A 27,577-nucleotide genomic window follows, 5' to 3' on the forward strand; every position below is an offset into this window, starting at 1 on the left:
AAAATGAACGCAAAAAATGAAACGAGTCAACTACCGCGGAACAGAGGGAGTATTAATTTTATAATAAAATATGAGTGAGATAAAATTAGTGAAATGTAGCGTCTATTACAAAAAATAGTAAAAAACAAATGGAAAGTTTATTGACGGACGAGCGAAAGTGGAAAAATAAAAAGTTTATTAGTAGACAGATGAAAATAGCAAAATCGGAAGTTTATAAATGGACGGAGGGAATATAAAACTATGGACTAACATTGTGAGACTCATTAGCAAGGAAACAAAATGTTACTTGTCTCCATATGAGAACATGTCATTTCCAAATGAGAAATTCAATTCTAAACTCTAACTAAGCATGGAAAAAATGTCTTAATTTTATTATAAAATGTGAAAAAATAAGTTAATAGTATGTGATACATATTTATTATTTGTAGTAAAATTTTAAATGAGATTTCTATTGTAGATGAACTAAAAGGAGAATTTTAATAATGACTAAAGCAAAACATATGCAAAAACAAAGTTAAATCTGATGAAGCAAGAGACTCCATTAAATTAAAAGGGTTATTATATTCTATTTCGTCCATTAAATATGAAATATTTATATTTTGTAAGGAGTATATTATATGGTACTACTCCATAAATAAAAAAAATTCAATAGCATTAAACATCTGTATTCGAAGCGTATGATTAACTGGTGCAACATTGGTGCTTGGAAAACCTTATTTCCGCAGCCACCGCAGCAACGGCTGCAGTCCCCTCTTGTAGCAGCATCCCGCCTCACTCAACCACCTATTACTCTCTCACCATTTCTGCAAATGGAACCGCCCGAGCCCCTGCAGAATGACCAAACCGCCGCCGCCCCCCCTTCAATGTCGAAGAACGCTCAGAAACGGCTTCTCAGGCAGCAGAGATTCGAGGCGAAGAAGGTGGAGAAGAAGGCGCAGATGAAAGAACACAAGAAGCGGGAGGCGGAGCGCAAGCGGACGGAGTGGGCGGAGAAATTGGCGAGCCTCGACGAAGAGGAGAGGGAAAAGCTAATAGAGCAAAGAAAGGGGCTGAGGAGGGAACGCATGGAGAAGCGGTCGGAGGAGAAGGGGCAGAAACTCGAGCGGTTGCAGCAAGCGAGGGCTAATGGTCAGAATGTTGTTATTGATCTCGAGTTCGCTCACCTCATGACATCTACTGAACTCAGCAGCCTCGTTCAGCAGGTCAATTTTTTATCACGCTGAATTGCCAATTCGACTGTCCGTGTTTCTTCATCACTTGATTTCATCAAATTATTGAGTCTGTCTGTGTTTATTCATGAATTTCCAACTCGACTGAATTTGATGAACAAAAAAATGGATTATCATATGTATCTTTCATGAAGATGGATGAAACAACTGCAATTTTAGTTTCTCACTATCAGTTCAAAGAGTCATGTATGTGAAGTTAAAATTCCTTGTCTATGAAAGCAAAGTGTGATAAGTTATCAGTCTGGCTTTAGTTATGTAGGCAGACAAAGCACTAATGACAGAACTTGCACAGTTTGAAACTAATTTAGTATGTCAATTAGGTTAACTGGGACATTATAACTAAGGACCACATAAGTGTTTGCATCATTGGATAACCATATGGCCTGGAGTCATCTCAATGAAACTTACGCCTTTCTAGATACTTAGGCACAAATCATCAATTCAGTTGTATTCATGCTCATGCTTATTATAGTGACAGTTTTCCAGGACCATTTACTAATACAATTTGATAGAATTGATTACTAGTACAATTTACTAATGTATGTCACACCAATTTGCTCCTTGGATGTAAGTGATTGTGAAATTTATAGAACACTGGTCTCTATCTCCTGTGACATGCTCTTGAACTTTAAACATGAAGCAGGAGCTTCGATTCTATTTGGCCACATTTGTACAATATACGGGGGGTTCAGTGTAGATAAAATCTTGAGACATCTATGCCCATTGGGCGAATAAGGGATATTTTAGCTCTGGATTGTATGAATTTATTAGATGTATCTCTGGCTTGTACATGGGGCATTGCTCTACCAATATCTGAGAACGTAATGCTTTTGGATGATATCGTCGCTGTAACTAAAGTGAAATTAACACCCACCTCCCCTCAATTTCTAGAAGGTTATCGAACAACTTTATAATTTCAAGCTATTTTGAAGATATTATTTTTGAGGTTCTGAAAACAAGAACGGGGCGGGCTATGTATTTTTTGAAGTGCAGATGTTATGTGTGTGGATTATGAATAACTTAGATTCTGTATCAGTTGACCTTTTCTTCGAAGCAGAAGTAGTAACTACTCTTCACCAATAAATCTCTATAGTATTCGGTGTGAAACCATTTTGTGAGCGTGACGTAGAAATTGCAATTTTCTTTCTTTTTGATAGTTGTTTTTTATTTTAAGAAGCCTGTGAAACTTTTGGAGAAGATTAATCATAAAACCAAATATTTAAATTAAAATCTTACATGTACTTGAAACTTACAACTTACTTTTTGAAAGTTGAACGTGATCTTTCATGCACCCTTAGACAATCATTCTAGTCTGGTCCCAACTATGTTGCGCAAATGCTGTGTGGTGCCCTTTCTCTCGTTATTGCTCCATTCTGGTTCTCGTAGTGTGTCTCCATGATGAGACTGTTCTGAAATTGTTGTTTTTGTCATTTGTCACAACCAAACAACTTTAATTTCATCATATGCTTTTGAGCTTGTGGTTTTATGGTGAGCCTGTTTCCGACTTTCTAAAATTGGGCTTGTTTGGACGAGGTACTTGTCATTATCTTATTCAGTCATATTAAGCTAATAACTGTTGATTTTACATGCAGATTATGTATTGCTATGCATTAAATGGAAGATGCCCCGTGCCAGCCCATATATGGCTGACTGGCTGCAAAGGGGAAATGCAAGACCAACTTACGCGGATCCCAGGATATGATAGATGGTTAATTGAGAAGGAGGATAAATCCTACATAGAATCCTTTAAAGACCAGAAAGAAAATTTGGTGTATCTCACAGCTGATTCTGAGAATGTTCTGGATGTACTCGATCCGAAAGCAATTTACATCATTGGTGGTTTGGTGGATAGGAATCGCTGGAAAGGCCTTACCATGGATAAAGCAAACGAGCAAGGGATTAAAACAGCAAAATTGCCTATTGGATCTTACCTGAAGATGTCCAGTTCTCAGGTTGTCTAGTGTCCTTAGCACTCACACGTAGATGGCAATCATGGCATCATCTTTCCTGCTTTAATATTGAGTTTTTTTAACCAATACTCCTCCCATTTTTCTTAAATCATTTGACGAATGATGTCCTTTGATATGACTATAACTAATGCTTTTCACAATATCTGAAAGCATGATCTCAACAATTGATAGGATGTTACATGCTAAGATGGTGCATAATGATATGCAGGTCCTGGGATAGAATGATGGTTAATTATACTCATTTGACTGAGATGGGGCATGATTATATAGTCACATGTCACTTTCTTTCATTTTATTTAGATACAGAGCCTAATTTGTACTTGCTTTAAGTAAACCGCCCATGATAACTTCTTATTTGTGGTCTCTCTTAATTTGCCTACTTGTTTGCAGGTCCTTACTGTGAATCAAGTGGTGGAGATACTTCTCAAGTTTTTGGAATCAGGAGACTGGAAGCATTCATTTTTTGAGGTGATTCCTCTGAGGAAGAGAGGCGAAGCTGGAACAGAGGGCGAAGGAAAGGATGAGGATGAAACGGAAGCTGGAGCAGATGATGAAGACAGTATAGGGATGGACACGATCAAAAGGCAAAAAGGCCGTGCATCAGTGCAGAGATTAAAGCTTGAATATTTCAACCCAAGAGAGACCAAGCAAAATTTTGTGAATGGTTTATTGGGCGTGACTGATATATTTTGGTACTTGATTCTGATGAACAACTGATTGTATTATTGGCATTAGCAGTGACATTGAAGGTACTAAAATTCCTAGTTAACAAAGAAAAGTAGTAGAACAGAAGAGCAGCGAATTGTTTGGAAAATTGCAAAACAGAAGGGGCAGTTAAGTTGTCCAAGTTACTGACCTAAAACAACATTAGAAAGTGATTTGGAGTGATTGCAGTGCAACCCTACAATTGGTCCTTAAGCTGAGGGAAAGGGTCAATGCAGGCGACCGCAGCCTGTGATGGCCCGGCATTAGGCGAGTCCTTGAAGAAATTCATAGGCGCAGCTCCGAAGAAGGCATGGTGGTGGGGAATGTGGTGGAAAGCCGGCGGAGGAAAGGCATGGAATCCCATGGTGTTGTGATCCACCATTCTCTTCACGAGTGGCTCCCCTCTCAAAGAGCCCCGCTCCCCGCCATCGAACTCACGGTAGCGGTGCAGGTAGACAGTGAGGGGCTCGATGTAGTCATCGAAGCCGAGCTTGCTCATGGCCCAGAGGACGTCCTCAGCGGTGATAGTCTTGCGCTGCTCGCGCTGGCAGCGATCGTTGGCCTCGCTGGTGATGAAGCTGATGTACTCGGACACGCATTCCTGGATGGTCTCCTTGGCGTCGTCGGATATTTTGGCGTGCGGAGGGAGGATCTTGCGCATGATCCTGATCACGTTCGCTATCGGCATGAACCGGTCCTGCTCGCGGACGATGCATTCCGACTCATCTCCGCCCGGGTTTGTTTGAGGAGACGGCAGCCCCATGCTCATGTCTGCTGCTTTCAACTCTGTTTACCACCGTACCAAACCAGCAACATAATTATTTTTAGACTAAATTAATAAAATAGCCATTTTGTTACGGTAAAGATAATAATAGTCAATTTTATCTTGAATTAAAGGAAAAAAATATTTTAAGCAAAAGGCAGTTTTAATTTTTTTCTTTTTGTAGCTACATTTTAAAAATGTCATTTTCTTAATTAATAAAAATGGCCAATAAAATAACGGGCAGATGTGTATGGGGCCGACTATAGAACTCAATATTTAGATGGATCTTCAACATAAATTGGTGAATCGAGTAACAATAAGAGGCAGCAGAATTTGTTGACATTTTGTATTCTAGTCCACCAATCATCTAATAAGTGGAGTTCAAATAGCAATTTTTTAATTTCCATTTAATGCACATACAAAACCTGTTACAGTGCTTAAGATGATTAGACATTTAATCATTAATTTATTATTATCACTATTACTACCAAAAAAAACGGAACAATCAGTGGAACTAGACAACAGAAATTCTTGAATATCTCTGCCACCACTCAAATAAGAAGTTAAAATCATGGGAATCAACAAAAATGAGTGCCTTTCTCCCAGAAAAGAACCCAGATAAGGTGGTGTTATTTATTTATTATATTTTAAAAGATCGAAGCCTTTAAAAAATTATAAATCGAGAAAGGTGTAGCCACCTCGAGATAAGCAAGTGGTGTATTGATTTAAATATGAGTGCAGATAAGTTTGAAGTCAAAGCATAAATGTTTTTATCGTTAAGAAAGAAAGTAGTACTACCACTATTGTAGTACGAAAAGAGAATGATGCCTGGACTAGACCTAGATGGATGGGGAAAAAACAATCGTGTGGTGACTGCTGTATTTTAATGGAGTAAGTGAATCATGCGTATATTATCTGATAATGCATGAGTGATAGATGTGAATGTGGGGCCAAATACTGCATGTATGCCACTTGTTTACACTACTTTGTCCCCCTTTTACACAATACAATTCGCAGCTACATTTCTCATCATTTCCTTGGACTCAAATTCTAGAAAACACACCATCCCAATTGTTTTTTTACCTTTATTTGGTAATGTATGTTAAGATCAGATCAGTATGTTTCTGAGAAATTAATAAAGGTGACAAATTGCATTTCCTAAAGCACTGGAAGAAGATGAAATATTCACTAGTCATAAAAAAATGGTCTAAAACATATGGTAGACACTAAAACATTTACACTCATATTGGAAGAAAAAAAGGTAGGTAATTGAAGAACTGACCGGAGTTAGGTGTAGGGAGCCTGCGGTAGCCATGGAAGCCTCCTCCTCCATTGTTCTCTCCGAGTTCCATCTTGAGATATTTTGGTATAGGCGTTGTGTTGGTTGTGAAGGGATTAATATATAGGGAGAAGAGGAGAGGAGAGGAGGGAGGACACGTGGCGAAGAGGCGTTGCGAACGAGAGAAGGGCATTCGCCGGTGGAAAATAAGGGTTCACAGTTGGGCAGCACTGTGGTGTGAGGCTTGACCACATTTAATTTATGTGCCCTCTCTTTCTCAATAACATTAATGTACTATCTTCTTAATTTGCTTTTCTTTCATCATCTATGTTTTTTAGAGTTCCAATTCAATGCTCTTCTCTGAAAAGGAATAGTCTTTTGCCAAATTATCACGTCACTATCTATCTTCACTACAATACAATACACTTATATATATATATATATATATATATATATACATACATACATACATACATCCATCTTCTCTACTACGGGAACATGCATCAACAAATATAATTTCCTCTCTCTCTCTCTCACACACATTCACACACACTTAGAGGACTTTATCCTCCTTCTCGTGTATATTGTTTTGTTATTTTGTCTGGAATGAATGATGACTTACTTGCAATTTTGTCATATTTGTCTAAATTTGTAATTCATTAGTTTATGTTGGCTGTAAAGTTTGAATGAAGCGTGAATAACTTTTCCTTCTTCTTACCCATACATCTGCAACTGCTTATGTGGAGGTTGCTCATAGTTGTGTTCTTCTAATATTTATTACAAGATAAAGTTATAGCCTACGCATTTAATTTAATTTGCCATTTAGAATAGTTATACTAATATGCACCATGAAAAGAAGAACTAATCAGTTAGTCTTGGGAAAAAGGTACTGTGTTCATTGAACCACAAAATTGCTTTACTCAACTAACGTAACTTATCTCATCAAATCTATTTCTATATCCCTTTGTTCGAGAGTTTAGAGATTTATAATTCTCTACAACATCAACCACGAAAATATATAATATATATATATGCCATAATTTAAAAAATTCAATACGAAATTGAAAACAAGGGTTTGAGGTGAGTAAATTAATTAAATTGAAATGGCAAAAAACTATTAAGTTGCACAAAGCAGTTACTGGTGTCGTTGCAGGGCATATCTCTTGACTCAAGAAAAGACAAGAGTAAGGAAAGTGTTAAAGGGATAGAGGAGCTTTGAAAATTTGTAATGGGATTTTTGAAAAATACATGAGAGAATCTTCTTTGTTCAGATTTCTCCAGACTTAATTTTTGAGTGATAAATTATTATGATTTAATTTGAGACTATAATATGTTTATTAATATATTATTAAGGAGGAAAAGTGCATCTTATTTAAGGGGATACGAAAGAGAAAATAAGAGATTAATTACTATTATTCCTTACTTTGGCAAATTTGATTGATAGGCCATCAGATTTAATTCAACTATAAGGAAAGGCCTTTGATACCATCAGATTTAATTCAACTATAAGGAAAGGCCTTACTGATTTTAGTTTAATTATAAAGTGCATCTTTGTTAATTTTCTTGTATAACCATTTAAAGCTGGTCGTGATGTCTAATTAGAAGTGGACGCATGAAAAATATTAATAGAAACTCTATTAGTATTTTTTTTTATATAAATTTTAGGTATTATTCAATAAGTGAAACTTTTTTTTATAATTTACCAAAATTATAAGCAAAGCAGAAAAAATAGGCAGTACGTTACATACGCCCTTCCTTCCTCTTTATTGTCGGGGTCTGGCACTTATTTTTAACGAGTTAAACGATATTTGTTATTTTATTCTAACTATTTCGCGCTTGTTTTACTAGAGAAAATAATATTTATAGATTCTTTTAAATGGTTGTCGCGACCCATTTAGCACGCTTTTTTATAAATACGACAGAAAATCACTTTTTAGAGCACCCGCCATGATAGGAATTAAAAATGCGCCCGACAGTAAAAACATAGTATATGTAAATCTATCAATTGGCAAAATAATGCATAGTAGTAATTCAGATAAAAATGAAAGCACAAGAACCTTCCCTTTCACTTTTCAGACATAGAGAGAGTTACAGAAATTGACATACATCATTTCTCAGTGATCATCTAAGAGATCTGGTGCATACTTATTTGTTTGTTTAAGATGGAAAATAAAAGAGAGTTGATTTACCAAACAAAGAGGGCCATGAATAAGGAGTAGACAACAGCAGTGATGGGAAAAATAGAAATTAATAGAGCCATTGAAGCAGGAGGTTCAGGCTCCATAAAATGAGGATATATTGCTAAGGCCGTCAGCCACAGCAGAAGCATTGTTATCGCTGCGAACCCTTTATGGTCAAAATCCATCACTCCTTCAAATCTAAGCCTAATTATATGAGTATGAGAGTGAGAGTGAGTGAGTCTTTGCAGATAGGAAGCCCCCTTTTATTAGAAGAAAAAGTAGTAGTACAAGTAAAACTGAGGTGGTGCATTAATATGAAATTCCGGAAATATGTAATTAATTGGCAACCATCTTTTTTGTTTCTTACGTGTGACTGATGATGTAATTAACATCGTCTCAACCATTTTATATTTCATGTTCCTATCTTCATTCTATGTACTGTGTAAAGCAAAACAAAGAATAAAAAATGAAACCCTAGTCTGTGCTCAACCTCCATCACCACCGAATCTATGGTTATGTTGATGTTGGTGATGATTGGTTTGATGGAAATATTTGATTTGATGTATGATCAAAATTGAAGTGCATATCATGTCCTGCCATTTGACAGTCAAAAAATTAAATCAACACAAGTCATGTACTGTAACTTTCAGTGCTCGTGATACATTTCAGACTAATCATAGTGTTCCAACTATCCCACTTAAATTGGTCATATGCTTGTGGATTTCAATTTGGTTGAATTCTCAATTACATTTTTTTAGGCCACGGTATTGTATATATGGGTTTCAATTGTAGATACTAATTAAATTGGGGTAAACTCAATAATAATTGTAAATACAATTCAATGCTTTGTAGACAAAAAGGCCATTGAATTAATACTTCATTCCCATCTCCACAACTGTCAAATTGAACTTTTGAAATTGAATTCATGTACAATTTCACAGTCCCTTGAATAACATTGAAGAAAGAAATTCTCAGTCAGATTCTAACTAAATAAAAAAAATGAATTGACGATGGACTGCGTCTTTTTGCGGCTAATCCACTGTATTCTTGGCTGGCCGCCGGTAATCCGCCAACTATTCTGCTCTTTTTTGTGGTGTAATTCTTGAGTATTGACTAATTCCGTGGAATTTAGAAATAATAAATATTTCTTAATTTATGATTATATTTTAAAATATTTAAACAGAATTTGATCAAATTTTATAATTTTACAAATAATTTACCCTACTTTTTATTTGTTGGCTATGAATATAATTACTCACCAAAGGTTTATGCAGCCCATAAATTTTTTCGGAGTTTTATAAATTAAAAAGTTATTTATTTATAAATACATGAACTTTTATAATTTTTGGCTTTTTCTACACTTTTTTGTGAATTTTACGTATTTGTCAAAAGTTGTAGTGTGGCAAATTAGATCAATCATTGAAAATGAGAAAAAGGCAATTGTCTATAAATAAACAAATTTCTGACATTTTATGATTTCCCTCCAATATTTATAATTCAAATACATAAATTTTAATTTTTTTATTTATCCTCCAATCTTTTTTACTCCATTGTAATTGATGTGTTCATTGGAAGCGCTAGTGAGACAATTTAGATGGAATATTAAAATGACGTCGTTTTAAAAAGAAAAATATAATTGCCATTATGTAGGTGAGGGATTAGGTTCGAGAACTTCTCTTCAAGGTAAATTTGCAAGATTAATATGTGCTTGGACTATGGAAAATTTGTGCAATTTTGATTAGGATTGAGAGCTTTTCATACCCAAGTTTCAAACAATGTGTTGAATATTAGGAGTAAATGGTTTTCGTGAAAGATCAATTCTAGCGTTTATAAATTTCTAAACCAAACATGTTTTTGCATTTCGAGTAGCATAAGAAATAATTATATTTTTCATATTAATAATTGCTTTCTAGAAAAAAATGTATTTATACACTTTTATATACTAGTAATATAATTCACTAACAAAAATTTCTGAGCCCAAATTAATCGCGCAAGTTTCCTTACCAGAGAAAACTTCAATAATAGGAGTAATATTTATTTTATGTAGCTCGATTACCTTCTTCTATTAAAGAAGACATTATTTTAATGATCAATTTAATTTGCAATGTTGGCATTTCCGACATGACATGGAAAAAAATCGAGTTCATGTATTCATATTTAAAAAAAAAGCATTTGGCGGCTATTTGACTCGAGCTCCATCAAACCGAGTTTGACCCGACTTGATTAGCTCCCAAACTATCTAACCCGACGGCATCATAAATTACGTGACTTTACGGCTTCACATGCACAACACTTCGAGATCAAAAATGCCATTTTCAAACATTTAATGAATGTATAAGGGGAAAATACCATTTTGGAAGGAGGAAAGATGCCAAAATCCATAATAATAATAGAGCATCCATAACCCTGTCTTGGCCAGGCCACAAGTCCCCTCCATGTCATCATTCCCTTCATGCCATGTCTCCTTAAGAAGTAAAGTAGTCAGTTGAATATGTTAGTAGTTGTTTGTCCACCTTACCTAGTTTAGACGTGTTACTTATTGGGATTTTATTTATTTTCGATACATTAAAAATGCTGTAAGCCAATCTAGATAATGAGCAATAGGTCCACAACATAGAAAAGATAAACCAAAAACAAAAACAAGGATAGTACTCCGTATGTCAAAGCCCCCAAAAACACTCCTCCTAACAACAGCCTAAGCGACATAGACAAGAGGGAAGACTGAAATGCTGACAAATAAACCGCAGCCAACTAGAAATAAAAAATACTAACAAAAATACAAATTAGATATATATATATATATATATATATATATATATAGGGGAGTGATCAAGATATAACTAATCTTAAGTGTATAACTAGAGAACAAATCTCAGCCACACATCTTAATGGAACAAATATTATTTATTTTAATAATATAAAATAGGCCAAGGGTATTTTTGGAAATTACATTATCAAATTCAAATTTACGTGATTTCCTTTCTTTCTCCTTCCAAATCTGCGATCAAATCTCCTTCGATTTGGGGCGGCGCTGATGCAGGCACTGGCGACGTTGCAGAGTTGGGGCGGTTGGTTGTGATGGGCGTCGCATCGTGTTGATGTTGGTGGTGGTAGCCGTGATTTGGTGACAGCGGGAGCGGAGCTGCGTTGGTGCGCCACGGATTGTGTGCGGCGGTGATGTTAGTTGAGAGAAACTCCGTCCAATGACACTGTTGTTGAGAGCGATACGGCAGCGGCTGCGGTGTGTTAGTGATGGATGATTTCTTGGGCTTGTGTTTTTTGGATGGCATTGTTGGAAGTAAGGTTTGTGGTATGAGAATGTGGTGATGAAAGGGGATGTATCATGTATGTATATTGGCAGGTGGCCCTTGGTCCCAAGCTTGATCAATTATTCATTTTATGAAATGTAAATTGTTTAGTTTGAAGAGATTTTCAAAAAATAAGAGTGATGTGTTTTGTGAATAAGAGTGAAGCATTTTGTGAACAAGAGTGAAGTAAAATCAGAATAAGAGTGATGTGTTTTGTGAACAAGAGTGAAGTAAAATCAGAATAAGTGTGATGTGTTTTGTGAACTAGAGTGAAGCGTTTTCTGAACAAGAGTGAAGTAAAATCAGAATAAGAGTGATGTGTTTTGTGAACAAGAGTGAAGTAAAATCAGAATAAGAGTGATGTGTTTTGTGAACAAGAGTGAAGTGTTTTCTGAACAAGAGTGAAGTGTTTTGTGAACAAGAGTGAAGTAAAATCAGAATAAGAGTGATGTGTTTTGTGAACAAGAGTGAAGTGTTTTCTGAACAAGAGTGAAGTAAAATCAGAATAAGAGTGATGTGTTTTGTGAACAAGAGTGAAGTAAAATCAGAATAAGAGTGATGTGTTTTGTGAACAAGAGTGAAGTGTTTTCTGAACAAGAGTGAAGTAAAATCAGAATAAGAGTGATGTGTTTTGTGAACAAGAGTGAAGTGAACTCGGAAATGATGTGGAGGAATTGGCGAAGATGCCGTTTTGATGAAAAGCTGTTGTCGTTTACTCATTTTTCATTTTTTTAAATTCATTTTTCTGCCCCACAAAAGCATTATTTTACTTCACTCTCGTTTACAAAACACATCACTCTTAGGCATGATTTTACTTCACTCTTGTTTACAAAACACATCACTCTTGGCATGATTTTACTTCACTCTTGTTTACAAAACACATCACTCTTAGGCATGATTTTACTTCACTCTTGTTTACAAAACACATCACTCTTGGCATGATTTTACTTCACTCTTAGGCATGATTTTACTTCACTCTTGTTTACAAAATACATCACTCTTAGGCATGATTTTACTTCACTCTTGTTTACAAAACACATCACTCTTAGGCATGATTTTACTTCACTCTTGTTTACAAAACACATCACTTTTGGCATGATTTTACTTCACTCTTAGGCATGATTTTACTTCACTCTTGTTTACAAAATACATCACTCTTAGGCATGATTTTACTTCACTCTTGTTTACAAAACACATCACTCTTATTCTGATTTTACTTCACTCTTGTTCACAAAACACATCACTCTTATTCTGATTTTACTTCACTCTTATCATCTGCTTAAAATCCAGCTAGTCAATTGATCAAACACCTTCTAGCATCAGCATTTACAAATTTCTCTCTGATGAAATAAATAATTAAGAATGAAAATTTAGCCGAATTAGAAGAGGATGAACTTCAATTACTATTATTACAAGAATTTCCGTAGCTCAATTCACCGTATTTATAGCTGAAACCGATCGCCGCGTTTGCTCGGGCAAATTCTAGCTTTGATGAACAGAGCTCCGAATTCTTCAATAATTCTTGAATTCACATACATCATTCAGCAACCTAAGAGTAATTAAACTCAATTTCGAGCCGGAATTCCCATACCGGATGATGATTCCGGCGAGCAGCGACTTGTCGATCACCGTCTTCAGCTTCACATTCTTCGGCCCGGTCAGCTTCTGCGCGCGCTTCGCGATCTCCGCCAGATGCTGCGGCTCCAGCTCCACCACCGACGCCACTGTCGCCACCTCCGTCTCCGACAGCCGGTTCGCGATCAGCTCGAACTCCGCCGCGATCTCCTTGATCAGATCCACTCGCTTCATGTCCGTGAAGTTAACCTTCAAATGAAGTAAAAATTTATATAATCTAATTTTTTTGTGCAATGACAATAATACCCCTGACTTGTTATTATGGAGTAAATTTGTGATTGAGGGAGCTAATATCTCATTAAATTCGAAAATTAATATTAGCCCTTGATTTTTTTGATCTTGTGGCTATTATTTGTTCTCTAGTTATATGGTTAAGAGGTGTTTGCCATAGATCACTACTCTATATATATATATATACACGAGTTCCAACCATTGATCAGAAACTAAATTGACCATATTTTCTGAAAATTCTTGCATCGATAGAGATAATATCTGGATCTCTTGCTAAATCAATATAGTAGTACTAAATTATAATGTATCAACATAACTATCATATGATTACTAATTATAAAAAAATAAAAGCTGATATGAAGAAAGGGCTCATATGCCTAAAACAGATACTACTTAGCTAGTTTCTTAGTAATATCCGTATTTGGGAATTAATGTTGTAAATAAAAAAGAAAATAAGTAGACTAAAAACTAAACAAAGGAGCATATCGTGAATAGAGACTCCAATGGAATAGGAGTAGATCACTAACTCTATCATCCAATACCGTAGGCCTAGAAGATGATGCATGAGCTCACTTTTGTAAGTGGTCTTGATCACAAATTAATAATAAAATGAATAACTGTTATTTCAAAATTTAAATATAGTGGCATTAATTTATATATGAAAATTAGAGATGATTTGAGAAGTTGATACCAAATTGAAGGTCAGAGTCCAATATTCAAAATGAGTGTATATATGGTTTGTCATAAGTTGACAAACCATATATTTTGACCTCGGACCAATATTGTATTGACTAGTACACCACTTCAAAAGGAACCAATATTCACATAGATTGCATCCGAATAAAAATTTAAAAGATACAATAAAATTTACACATAATATATTTAGAAAATCATTATTAGAAAGTGGTGCAAAATTTGTGTATATTGTCAGCGAATAAATAAAAAATAAAATAAATAAGATAAGTTGGGGGAGAGCAAAGATGAATTGAGAGTATGGTGAATGGTAATATCAAATCCACGAAAAGGGCGGTGCATATAAAATAAAAGCCATAGGTGGGTGGGGTGCTAGATATTCCCTCATTATCGCTTCATTCAATTCTTGCTTTGTACTAAATATGGCCTCTTTGGACGTCTCTCCCTTGGGAGTTCGAGTTTGTTGGGTGAATTATCGGACATGGAAGAGGTGGTGGTGCAGTGGGCTGGTTATACTTCTGGGGAAGAGAAGCTCTCCACCGTCGTTATTTCCGGCACAATCATTTGATCAGAATCCTTCCACCAACTCGCATCCTGTCTCAGATTATTAGTTTCACTATTTCTTATTTTTTTGTTGTGCTTATTTGTACTGAAATAGTATAATACACTATATTCTAATTAACTTCTTTTTATTTCTTACTTACTTCTTTTTAATAGAAAAAGGTTTGTTGTTTGATATAATCATGATTTGGTGATCAGACACTAAAGAGTGGGCCTCTCCAACTCCCCTTTCAATTTGGTCTCCGTCCATACGCTAAGTCTCATTTTGACCCCATGAATTTAAAAAATCGTTTGACATTATGAAAAAAAATAAATCAGTGAAATATGAAACCACACCAATTTTTTATATTTTATATTAGTTTTAAAATAAAATGTGAATTTAATGGTTTAGTCTAATGGTAGAGTACACCCCAATTTTCTCCATTTACCTAAAAGGAGAAAAAGTAAATAAGAATTTAAAGAGTATACGTTCTGAAATGACAAAATGAGAAAATTTTTAACAGAGATGGGGAGTAATTTGTTAAAATCGAACCGAAAACCGAATACCACCCTATTTTCAGTTATCATGCCTCTGAAAATTAATGGAGCAAGTATTGTCATTTACTAATTTATTTGTTTATATAAGTATGGAAATTAATAATGGATATTTTGTTTGCAGGTGCACAGGTGAGTGTGGCATGTGTCGTGAAGAGATGGCCAAGAGTAAGAGGTAGGACTGATGGTTCAGAAAGTTCGCGGTAGATCTTCCTTCACATCTCCATGCCGTCCCCAACTTGGAAAAAGTTCGCCATGTGAGAGTGGTTCATATCCCACCGACTTCTCCCTATCGAAAAGCTTGCGCCGCAAAGCATAATAAGCCCATCTCGCTGAGCTCCACTGATCAAGGCATCCGCACCTATACGACCTACAATATACATCTCACCCTTCCTCTCTAAACTCTCTAAAACCTTCCATCTTTCCCCGCTCTACTCACGAAGTCACAATCATGCACCCTACCTACATGCTACATATATACTTATATATCTATCACAACAGAGAAGAGAGAGAGAGCTGCATCAACATGTGTGGAGAGTGGTGAGAGTTGTAAATTACATCTAGTGAGTAATGTACATTACTTCATACATTCTTGATTGACAATGGACTTCTATGTCATCTTCTATACTGAATATCATTCTTTTAAAGATTACAAAATATATTGGGCCTAGTGTGGGCTCATTTCAACCGTGATTTTGGTTAGTGTTAGCCCATTGGGACACTTGTGTCTTAGACCTTGTAGGATTTACCAGTTTTTATTCTGCCCCGAAATAGTTTTGGGTCGGATCGATTCCTCCTCAACTTTTCTTTCAGCTCGGTTGTCACACCCCAACCTCTCTGACGTATATATTTATAATAAACAAATACAAATTAAAGTAAAGAAATCACATATCAGTCATTTCACCATCCAAAATACTATAATTACAAAATCCATCATTCACCGCACATACAAATGACATCAAAAATCATAAACAATTTTCTATCCATATGTATATGTGATAAGGCCTATTTCATACATCGGTTTAGGGGTAAAATGTATGATACTTGATCAGTTTATCGCGCAAAGCGAGTGTTAATTGTGCAGGAATGCCGCTTGACCAAGGCAACAAGGCCAAACTGATCAAGTTGGCACAAAAGGTGAAAAGAGGCCAAAATCGTGTGGGTTGCTCAAGGTAGAGATCAAGTGGTTAGCCGGGGGGACCACCGCATTCTAGAAGGAGGGCACGTGTAGCTAATGCGCTGAATAATGATCATCAATCAGTTATCAAGGACAAAGGAGAATCATCGCTCGGTTACTGAAGGACCACCACATTCTAGAAGAAGGGCACGTGTCAATTGATGAAGCGCGCAATCCCAGCAAGGGCGAATATTCGCTGCCAAAGTCGTTATCCTAGCTGGAGGTCGTTGCAACGAGCCTATAAATAGAGAATGCAGCACCATAAGAAAGAGCTTCTTCTCACTCCTTAGTTGCAACGAACAAGTGTACGGATTCCCCAGGATGCGTGGCAGCGTCGATTGCATGCACTGGCAGTGGAAGAATTACCCGGTGGCGTGGATGGGGTCGTACACCAGCGGCCACAAAGGCACCCACCCAACCGTTATACTTAGGGGTGGCAAATCGTGCGTGACGGGTCATTATCGTATCGACACGATAACGACACGAACACGATAATAACAAACACGAACACGACCTGTTAAGAAACCTCAAACACGAACACGACCTGCTACCCTCAGACATGAACACAACACGAACATGACACGAACCCATTAACGACACGAACCACTTCGGGTCAACACGACATGATAACAACACGTATTGGAAAGTGATTAAATATTTAAATGATTTAAATGAGATATGATCATATGAGACTATGAGAATCAATTTAATAAGTATTAAAAAAATGAAAATAATAAGAATTAATAATATTAAAATATTATTTATTAACGGATAACACGATCCCGACACAAACACGTATTGTTAACAGATAACACGAACCCGACATCCAAGCCCCTTGGCCTAGCGGTAAAGGGTGCTGGATACCGCGTCCATCCTGGAGGTCTCGAGTTCGAACCCTGGGTGGCGTAATTTGTCTTTCCTCCTTGTTATAGGAGTTGATTTGTAATTTCCTCCTTCATATATATGATATAAATATATGAAGTTAATTTAAAAAAAAAAAAACACGAACCCGACATGAACACGACACGAAATTTTCGTGTTCTTAACGGGTCGACCCAATAAGGACACGAACCCAATAAGCTCTGACCCAAACCCATTATTTTCGTACCGGTTCATGTCGTGTCAAAAATTACCAGCCCTAGTTATACTCGAGGCCGTTGCCGACTACTGGCTATGGATCTGGCACGGGTACTTCGGGGTCCCCGGATCGAACAACGACATAAACATGCTCCACCAATCCGACTTCTTCGCCGGAGTTTTGGATGGTAAAGCGCCGGCCATCAACTTCATCGCAAACAACCGGCGTTATAAAATGTGGTACTATCTCGCCGACGGCATCTACCCGAAGTGGCCAACCTTCGTGAAGACGTGCAGCAGGCCCATGAATGCAAAGCAGGCTCTTTTTGCGCAGAAGCAGGAGGCTGTTCGAAAGGATGTGGAGAGGGCGTTCGGGTTTCTCCAAGCGCGCTTCAACATCATCAAAGCCCCGGCTCGTACGTGGTTCATGGAGAGCATGGTCGACATCATGTATACGTGTATAATCTTGCACAACATGATTGTCTAAGACGAAGGACCCGAGAGGGGAAATTGGTTCGACCCTGAAGCCCCCGGAAGCTCTACCGCAAGTAGTCCACCTCGAAGTGGAGTGCATGCGTCTATACAAGAACGGTTGTCTATTCGGGCAGGGACACGTGACTCTACCGCTCACGCCAAACTCCAAGATGATCTGATGGAACACATTTGGGCAAAATTTGGCGGAGGAAATTCAATTATGTATTTTTTACTTTGTTTAGGATTTTTAATTATGTTTTGTTTTATTGTTTGAAGAATGTAATGTTGTAATTTTATTTTATTTAATGAAGTGTGGTTTTTATTAATTGAATTTGTTGGAAATTAAAATAAAAATTGAAAATGAATTTAGAGCATCAAATTATACAGAGTTGTAATTTTATTTTATTTTATTTAATAAAGTGTGGTTTTTATTAATTGAATTTGGGTGGAAATAAAAATAAAAATGAAATTGAATGAATAGTAATTTAAGGGACGGATAAGGGACGGAGGGTTGCAAGTTCCGTCCCTTAGTTCAGAGATGGAGTAAAAAAGTACAGTGGGACCCATGAATAGTAATTTAAGGGACGGTTTAAGTGACAACGTTGTGGATGGCCTTACAGTGCTTAAGATGATTAGACATTTAATCATTAAGTTATTATTATCACTATTACTACAAAAAAACGGAACAATTAGTGGAGCTAGACAAGAAAAATTCTTGAATATCTATGCCACCACTCAAATAAGAAGTTAAAATCATGGGAATCAACAAAAATGAGTGTCTTTCTCCCATAAAAGAACATAGATAAGGTGGTGTGATTTATTTATTATATTTTAAAAGGTCGAAGCCTTTAAAAAATTATAAATGGAGAAAGGTGTAGCCACCTCGAGATAAGCAAGTGGTGTATTGATTTAAATATATGAGTGCATGTATGTTTGAAGTCAAAGCATAAATGTTTTTATCGTTAAGAAAGAAAGTAGTACTACCATTATTGTAGTACGAAAAGAGAATGATGCCAGGACGGATGGGGAAAAAACAATCGTGTGGTGACTGCTATATTTTAATGGAGTAAGTGAAACATGCATATATTATCTGATAATCCATGAGTGACAGATGTGAATGTGGGGCCAAATACTGCATGTATGCCACTTGTTTACACTACTTTGTCCCATTTTACACAATACAATTCGCAGCTACATTTCTCATCATTTTCCTTGACTCAAATTCAAGAAAACACACCATCCCAACTGTTTTATTACCTTTATTTGGTAATGTATGTTAAGATCAGATGAGTATGTTTCTGAGAAATTAATAAAGGTGATAAATTGCATTTCCTAAAGCACTGGAAGAAGATGAAATATTCACTAGTCGTAAAAAAAATGGTCTAAAACATATGGTAGACACTAAAACATGTACACTCATATTGGAAGAAAAAAAGGTTGGTAATTGAAGAACTGACCGGCGTTAGGTGTAGGGAGCCTGCGGTAACCATGGAAGCCTCTTCCTCCTTTGTTCCCTCCGAGTTCCATCTTGAGATATTTTGGTATAGTTGTTGGTTGTGAAGGGATTAATATATAGGGAGAAGAGGAGAGTAGGGAGGACACGTGGCGAAGAGGCATTGCGAACGAGAGAAGGGCATTCGCCTGAGGAAAATAAAGGTTCACAGTTGGGCAGCACTGTGGTGTGAGACTTGACCACATTTAATTTCTCAATAGCATTAATGTACGATCTTCTTAATTTGCTCTTATTTCATCATCTGTGTTTTTTAGAGCTCCAATTCAATGCTCTTCGCTGAAAAGGAATAGTCTTTTGCCAAATTATCATGCCTCTATATATCTTCACTACAATATAATACACTTACATACATATATATACATACATCTTCTCTACTATGGGAACATGCATCAACAAATATAATTTCCTCTCTCTCTCACATACACACACACTTAGAGGACTTTATCCTCCTTCTCGTGTATATTTTTTTGTTATTTTGTCTGGAATGAATGATGACTTACTTGCAATTTTGTCATATTTGTCTAAATTTGTAATTCATTAGTTTATGTTGGCTGTAAAGTTTGAATGAAGCGTGAATAACTTTTCCTTCTTCTTACCCATACATCTGCAACTGCTTATGTGGAGGTTGCTCATAGTTGTGTTCTTCTAATATTTATTATAAGATAAAGTTATAGCCTACACATTTAATTTAATTTGCCATTTAGAATAGTTATACTAATATGCACCATGAAAAGAAGAACAAATCAGTTAGTCTTGGGAAAAAGGTAGTGTGTTCATTGAACCACAAAATTGCTTTACTCAACTAACATAACTTATCTCATCAAATCTAATTCTAAGAAAGAAAGTAGTAGTACCACTATTGTAGTACGAAAAGTGAATGATACCTGGACTAGACCTAGACGGATGGGGAAAAAACACTGATGTATTATAATGGAGTAGGTGAAACATGCATATACTATCTGATAATGCATGAGTGACAGATGTGAATGTGGGTCCAAATACTGCATGTATGCCACTTGTTTACACTACTTTGTCCCATTTTACACAATACAATTCGCAGCTACATTTCTCATCATTTTCCTTGACTCAAATTCACGAAAACACACCATCCCAACTGTTTTATTACCTTTATTTGGTAATGTATGTTAAGATCAGATGAGTATGTTTCTGAGAAATTAATAAAGGTGATAAATTGCATTTCCTAAAGCACTGGAAGAAGATGAAATATTCACTAGTCGTAAAAAAAATGGTCTAAAACATATGGTAGACACTAAAACATGTACACTCATATTGGAAGAAAAAAAGGTTGGTAATTGAAGAACTGACCGGCGTTAGGTGTAGGGAGCCTGCGGTAACCATGGAAGCCTCTTCCTCCTTTGTTCCCTCCGAGTTCCATCTTGAGATATTTTGGTATAGTTGTTGGTTGTGAAGGGATTAATATATAGGGAGAAGAGGAGAGTAGGGAGGACACGTGGCGAAGAGGCATTGCGAACGAGAGAAGGGCATTCGCCTGAGGAAAATAAAGGTTCACAGTTGGGCAGCACTGTGGTGTGAGACTTGACCACATTTAATTTCTCAATAGCATTAATGTACGATCTTCTTAATTTGCTCTTATTTCATCATCTGTGTTTTTTAGAGCTCCAATTCAATGCTCTTCGCTGAAAAGGAATAGTCTTTTGCCAAATTATCATGCCTCTATATATCTTCACTACAATATAATACACTTACATACATATATATACATACATCTTCTCTACTATGGGAACATGCATCAACAAATATAATTTCCTCTCTCTCTCACATACACACACACTTAGAGGACTTTATCCTCCTTCTCGTGTATATTTTTTTGTTATTTTGTCTGGAATGAATGATGACTTACTTGCAATTTTGTCATATTTGTCTAAATTTGTAATTCATTAGTTTATGTTGGCTGTAAAGTTTGAATGAAGCGTGAATAACTTTTCCTTCTTCTTACCCATACATCTGCAACTGCTTATGTGGAGGTTGCTCATAGTTGTGTTCTTCTAATATTTATTATAAGATAAAGTTATAGCCTACGCATTTAATTTAATTTGCCATTTAGAATAGTTATACTAATATGCACCATGAAAAGAAGAACAAATCAGTTAGTCTTGGGAAAAAGGTAGTGTGTTCATTGAACCACAAAATTGCTTTACTCAACTAACATAACTTATCTCATCAAATCTAATTCTAAGAAAGAAAGTAGTAGTACCACTATTGTAGTACGAAAAGTGAATGATACCTGGACTAGACCTAGACGGATGGGGAAAAAACACTGATGTATTATAATGGAGTAGGTGAAACATGCATATACTATCTGATAATGCATGAGTGACAGATGTGAATGTGGGTCCAAATACTGCATGTATGCCACTTGTTTACACTACTTTGTCCCATTTTACACAATACAATTCGCAGCTACATTTCTCATCATTTTCCTTGACTCAAATTCACGAAAACACACCATCCCAACTGTTTTATTACCTTTATTTGGTAATGTATGTTAAGATCAGATGAGTATGTTTCTGAGAAATTAATAAAGGTGATAAATTGCATTTCCTAAAGCACTGGAAGAAGATGAAATATTCACTAGTCGTAAAAAAAATGGTCTAAAACATATGGTAGACACTAAAACATGTACACTCATATTGGAAGAAAAAAAGGTTGGTAATTGAAGAACTGACCGGCGTTAGGTGTAGGGAGCCTGCGGTAACCATGGAAGCCTCTTCCTCCTTTGTTCCCTCCGAGTTCCATCTTGAGATATTTTGGTATAGTTGTTGGTTGTGAAGGGATTAATATATAGGGAGAAGAGGAGAGTAGGGAGGACACGTGGCGAAGAGGCATTGCGAACGAGAGAAGGGCATTCGCCTGAGGAAAATAAAGGTTCACAGTTGGGCAGCACTGTGGTGTGAGACTTGACCACATTTAATTTCTCAATAGCATTAATGTACGATCTTCTTAATTTGCTCTTATTTCATCATCTGTGTTTTTTAGAGCTCCAATTCAATGCTCTTCGCTGAAAAGGAATAGTCTTTTGCCAAATTATCATGCCTCTATATATCTTCACTACAATATAATACACTTACATACATATATATACATACATCTTCTCTACTATGGGAACATGCATCAACAAATATAATTTCCTCTCTCTCTCACATACACACACACTTAGAGGACTTTATCCTCCTTCTCGTGTATATTTTTTTGTTATTTTGTCTGGAATGAATGATGACTTACTTGCAATTTTGTCATATTTGTCTAAATTTGTAATTCATTAGTTTATGTTGGCTGTAAAGTTTGAATGAAGCGTGAATAACTTTTCCTTCTTCTTACCCATACATCTGCAACTGCTTATGTGGAGGTTGCTCATAGTTGTGTTCTTCTAATATTTATTATAAGATAAAGTTATAGCCTACGCATTTAATTTAATTTGCCATTTAGAATAGTTATACTAATATGCACCATGAAAAGAAGAACAAATCAGTTAGTCTTGGGAAAAAGGTAGTGTGTTCATTGAACCACAAAATTGCTTTACTCAACTAACATAACTTATCTCATCAAATCTAATTCTAAGAAAGAAAGTAGTAGTACCACTATTGTAGTACGAAAAGTGAATGATACCTGGACTAGACCTAGACGGATGGGGAAAAAACACTGATGTATTATAATGGAGTAGGTGAAACATGCATATACTATCTGATAATGCATGAGTGACAGATGTGAATGTGGGTCCAAATACTGCATGTATGCCACTTGTTTACACTACTTTGTCCCATTTTACACAATACAATTCGCAGCTACATTTCTCATCATTTTCCTTGACTCAAATTCACGAAAACACACCATCCCAACTGTTTTATTACCTTTATTTGGTAATGTATGTTAAGATCAGATGAGTATGTTTCTGAGAAATTAATAAAGGTGATAAATTGCATTTCCTAAAGCACTGGAAGAAGATGAAATATTCACTAGTCGTAAAAAAAATGGTCTAAAACATATGGTAGACACTAAAACATGTACACTCATATTGGAAGAAAAAAAGGTTGGTAATTGAAGAACTGACCGGCGTTAGGTGTAGGGAGCCTGCGGTAACCATGGAAGCCTCTTCCTCCTTTGTTCCCTCCGAGTTCCATCTTGAGATATTTTGGTATAGTTGTTGGTTGTGAAGGGATTAATATATAGGGAGAAGAGGAGAGTAGGGAGGACACGTGGCGAAGAGGCATTGCGAACGAGAGAAGGGCATTCGCCTGAGGAAAATAAAGGTTCACAGTTGGGCAGCACTGTGGTGTGAGACTTGACCACATTTAATTTCTCAATAGCATTAATGTACGATCTTCTTAATTTTCTCTTATTTCATCATCTGTGTTTTTTAGAGCTCCAATTCAATGCTCTTCGCTGAAAAGGAATAGTCTTTTGCCAAATTATCATGCCTCTATATATCTTCACTACAATATAATACACTTACATACATATATATACATACATCTTCTCTACTATGGGAACATGCATCAACAAATATAATTTCCTCTCTCTCTCACATACACACACACTTAGAGGACTTTATCCTCCTTCTCGTGTATATTTTTTTGTTATTTTGTCTGGAATGAATGATGACTTACTTGCAATTTTGTCATATTTGTCTAAATTTGTAATTCATTAGTTTATGTTGGCTGTAAAGTTTGAATGAAGCGTGAATAACTTTTCCTTCTTCTTACCCATACATCTGCAACTGCTTATGTGGAGGTTGCTCATAGTTGTGTTCTTCTAATATTTATTATAAGATAAAGTTATAGCCTACGCATTTAATTTAATTTGCCATTTAGAATAGTTATACTAATATGCACCATGAAAAGAAGAACAAATCAGTTAGTCTTGGGAAAAAGGTAGTGTGTTCATTGAACCACAAAATTGCTTTACTCAATTAACATAACTTATCTCATCAAATCTAATTCTAAGAAAGAAAGTAGTAGTACCACTATTGTAGTACGAAAAGTGAATGATACCTGGACTAGACCTAGACGGATGGGGAAAAAACACTGATGTATTATAATGGAGTAGGTGAAACATGCATATACTATCTGATAATGCATGAGTGACAGATGTGAATGTGGGTCCAAATACTGCATGTATGCCACTTGTTTACACTACTTTGTCCCATTTTACACAATACAATTCGCAGCTACATTTCTCATCATTTTCCTTGACTCAAATTCACGAAAACACACCATCCCAACTGTTTTATTACCTTTATTTGGTAATGTATGTTAAGATCAGATGAGTATGTTTCTGAGAAATTAATAAAGGTGATAAATTGCATTTCCTAAAGCACTGGAAGAAGATGAAATATTCACTAGTCGTAAAAAAAATGGTCTAAAACATATGGTAGACACTAAAACATGTACACTCATATTGGAAGAAAAAAAGGTTGGTAATTGAAGAACTGACCGGCGTTAGGTGTAGGGAGCCTGCGGTAACCATGGAAGCCTCTTCCTCCTTTGTTCCCTCCGAGTTCCATCTTGAGATATTTTGGTATAGTTGTTGGTTGTGAAGGGATTAATATATAGGGAGAAGAGGAGAGTAGGGAGGACACGTGGCGAAGAGGCATTGCGAACGAGAGAAGGGCATTCGCCTGAGGAAAATAAAGGTTCACAGTTGGGCAGCACTGTGGTGTGAGACTTGACCACATTTAATTTCTCAATAGCATTAATGTACGATCTTCTTAATTTGCTCTTATTTCATCATCTGTGTTTTTTAGAGCTCCAATTCAATGCTCTTCGCTGAAAAGGAATAGTCTTTTGCCAAATTATCATGCCTCTATATATCTTCACTACAATATAATACACTTACATACATATATATACATACATCTTCTCTACTATGGGAACATGCATCAACAAATATAATTTCCTCTCTCTCTCACATACACACACACTTAGAGGACTTTATCCTCCTTCTCGTGTATATTTTTTTGTTATTTTGTCTGGAATGAATGATGACTTACTTGCAATTTTGTCATATTTGTCTAAATTTGTAATTCATTAGTTTATGTTGGCTGTAAAGTTTGAATGAAGCGTGAATAACTTTTCCTTCTTCTTACCCATACATCTGCAACTGCTTATGTGGAGGTTGCTCATAGTTGTGTTCTTCTAATATTTATTATAAGATAAAGTTATAGCCTACGCATTTAATTTAATTTGCCATTTAGAATAGTTATACTAATATGCACCATGAAAAGAAGAACAAATCAGTTAGTCTTGGGAAAAAGGTAGTGTGTTCATTGAACCACAAAATTGCTTTACTCAACTAACATAACTTATCTCATCAAATCTAATTCTAAGAAAGAAAGTAGTAGTACCACTATTGTAGTACGAAAAGTGAATGATACCTGGACTAGACCTAGACGGATGGGGAAAAAACACTGATGTATTATAATGGAGTAGGTGAAACATGCATATACTATCTGATAATGCATGAGTGACAGATGTGAATGTGGGTCCAAATACTGCATGTATGCCACTTGTTTACACTACTTTGTCCCATTTTACACAATACAATTCGCAGCTACATTTCTCATCATTTTCCTTGACTCAAATTCACGAAAACACACCATCCCAACTGTTTTATTACCTTTATTTGGTAATGTATGTTAAGATCAGATGAGTATGTTTCTGAGAAATTAATAAAGGTGATAAATTGCATTTCCTAAAGCACTGGAAGAAGATGAAATATTCACTAGTCGTAAAAAAAATGGTCTAAAACATATGGTAGACACTAAAACATGTACACTCATATTGGAAGAAAAAAAGGTTGGTAATTGAAGAACTGACCGGCGTTAGGTGTAGGGAGCCTGCGGTAACCATGGAAGCCTCTTCCTCCTTTGTTCCCTCCGAGTTCCATCTTGAGATATTTTGGTATAGTTGTTGGTTGTGAAGGGATTAATATATAGGGAGAAGAGGAGAGTAGGGAGGACACGTGGCGAAGAGGCATTGCGAACGAGAGAAGGGCATTCGCCTGAGGAAAATAAAGGTTCACAGTTGGGCAGCACTGTGGTGTGAGACTTGACCACATTTAATTTCTTAGCATTAATGTACGATCTTCTTAATTTGCTCTTATTTCATCATCTGTGTTTTTTAGAGCTCCAATTCAATGCTCTTCGCTGAAAAGGAATAGTCTTTTGCCAAATTATCATGCCTCTATATATCTTCACTACAATATAATACACTTACATACATATATATACATACATCTTCTCTACTATGGGAACATGCATCAACAAATATAATTTCCTCTCTCTCTCACATACACACACACTTAGAGGACTCTATCCTCCTTCTCGTGTATATTTTTTTGTTATTTTGTCTGGAATGAATGATGACTTACTTGCAATTTTGTCATATATGTCTAAATTTGTAATTCATTAGTTTATGTTGGCTGTAAAGTTTGAATGAAGCGTGAATAACTTTTCCTTCTTCTTACCCATACATCTGCAACTGCTTATGTGGAGGTTGCTCATAGTTGTGTACTTCTAATATTTATTACAAGATAAAGTTATAGCCTACGCATTTAATTTAATTTGCCATATAGAATAGTTATACTAATATGCACCATGAAAAGAAGAACAAATCAGTTAGTCTTGGGAAAAAGGTAGTGTGTTCATTGAACCACAAAATTGCTTTACTCAACTAACGTAACTTATCTCATCAAATCTAATTCTAAGAAAGAAAGTAGTAGTACCACTATTGTAGTACGAAAAGTGAATGATACCTGGACTAGACCTAGACGGATGGGGAAAAAACATTGATGTATTATAATGGAGTAAGTGAAACATGCATATACTATCTGATAATGCATGAGTGACAGATGTGAATGTGGGGCCAAATACTGCATGTATGCCACTTGTTTACACTACTTTGTCCCATTTTACACAATACAATTCGCAGCTACATTTCTCATCATTTTCTTGAACTCAAATTCAAGAAAACACACCATCCCAACTTTTTTATTACCTTTATTTGGTAATGTATGTTAAGATCAGATGAGTATGTTTCTGAGAAATTAGTAAAGGTGACAAATTGCATTTCCTAAAGCACTGGAAGAAGATGAAATATTCACTAGTCGTAAAAAAAATGGTCTAAAACATATGGTAGACACTAAAACATGTACACTCATATTGGAAGAAAAAAAGGTTGGTAATTGAAGAACTGACCGGAGTTAGGTGTAG

General features: G+C 36.0%; 2 protein-coding genes across 2 annotated transcripts; one reads left to right on the forward strand and one right to left on the reverse strand.

The window, feature by feature from the left end:
• The first annotated feature begins 644 nt into the window (after positions 1–644).
• LOC121811690 (tRNA (guanine(9)-N1)-methyltransferase-like) lies at positions 645–3,972 on the forward strand. Its single transcript, XM_042212591.1, has 3 exons — positions 645–1,202; positions 2,822–3,181; positions 3,590–3,972. Exons 1-3 carry the CDS (start codon positions 678–680, stop codon positions 3,914–3,916), a joined length of 1,212 nt encoding a protein of 403 aa, XP_042068525.1. The 5' UTR covers positions 645–677; the 3' UTR covers positions 3,917–3,972.
• Positions 3,973–4,096: 124 nt separating this feature from the next.
• Positions 4,097–6,019, reverse strand: LOC121811691 (nuclear transcription factor Y subunit B-1-like). The gene is made up of 2 exons (XM_042212592.1): positions 5,950–6,019; positions 4,097–4,690 (listed from the first exon to the last, which is right to left on the reverse strand). The coding sequence occupies exons 1-2, from the start codon at positions 6,017–6,019 to the stop codon at positions 4,101–4,103; spliced, it is 660 nt and encodes a 219-aa protein (XP_042068526.1). The 3' UTR covers positions 4,097–4,100.
• Between the last annotated feature and the right edge of the window lie 21,558 nt (positions 6,020–27,577).

The sequence above is a fragment of the Salvia splendens genome, chromosome 7, assembly GCF_004379255.2.
Source record: "Salvia splendens isolate huo1 chromosome 7, SspV2, whole genome shotgun sequence".
Lineage (NCBI taxonomy): Eukaryota > Viridiplantae > Streptophyta > Magnoliopsida > Lamiales > Lamiaceae > Salvia > Salvia splendens.

Coding starts and splice junctions, on each gene's coding strand:
- LOC121811691 (XM_042212592.1), bottom strand. CDS start 6,019: ATGGAACTCGGAGAGAACAATGGAGGAGGAGGCTTCCATGGCTACCGC. Junction 4,691..5,949: donor GCTCCCTACACCTAACTCCG/GTCAGTTCTTCA, acceptor GGTGGTAAACAG/AGTTGAAAGCAGCAGACATG.
- LOC121811690 (XM_042212591.1), top strand. CDS start 678: ATGATTAACTGGTGCAACATTGGTGCTTGGAAAACCTTATTTCCGCAG. Junction 1,203..2,821: donor TCAGCAGCCTCGTTCAGCAG/GTCAATTTTTTA, acceptor TTTTACATGCAG/ATTATGTATTGCTATGCATT. Junction 3,182..3,589: donor TGAAGATGTCCAGTTCTCAG/GTTGTCTAGTGT, acceptor ACTTGTTTGCAG/GTCCTTACTGTGAATCAAGT.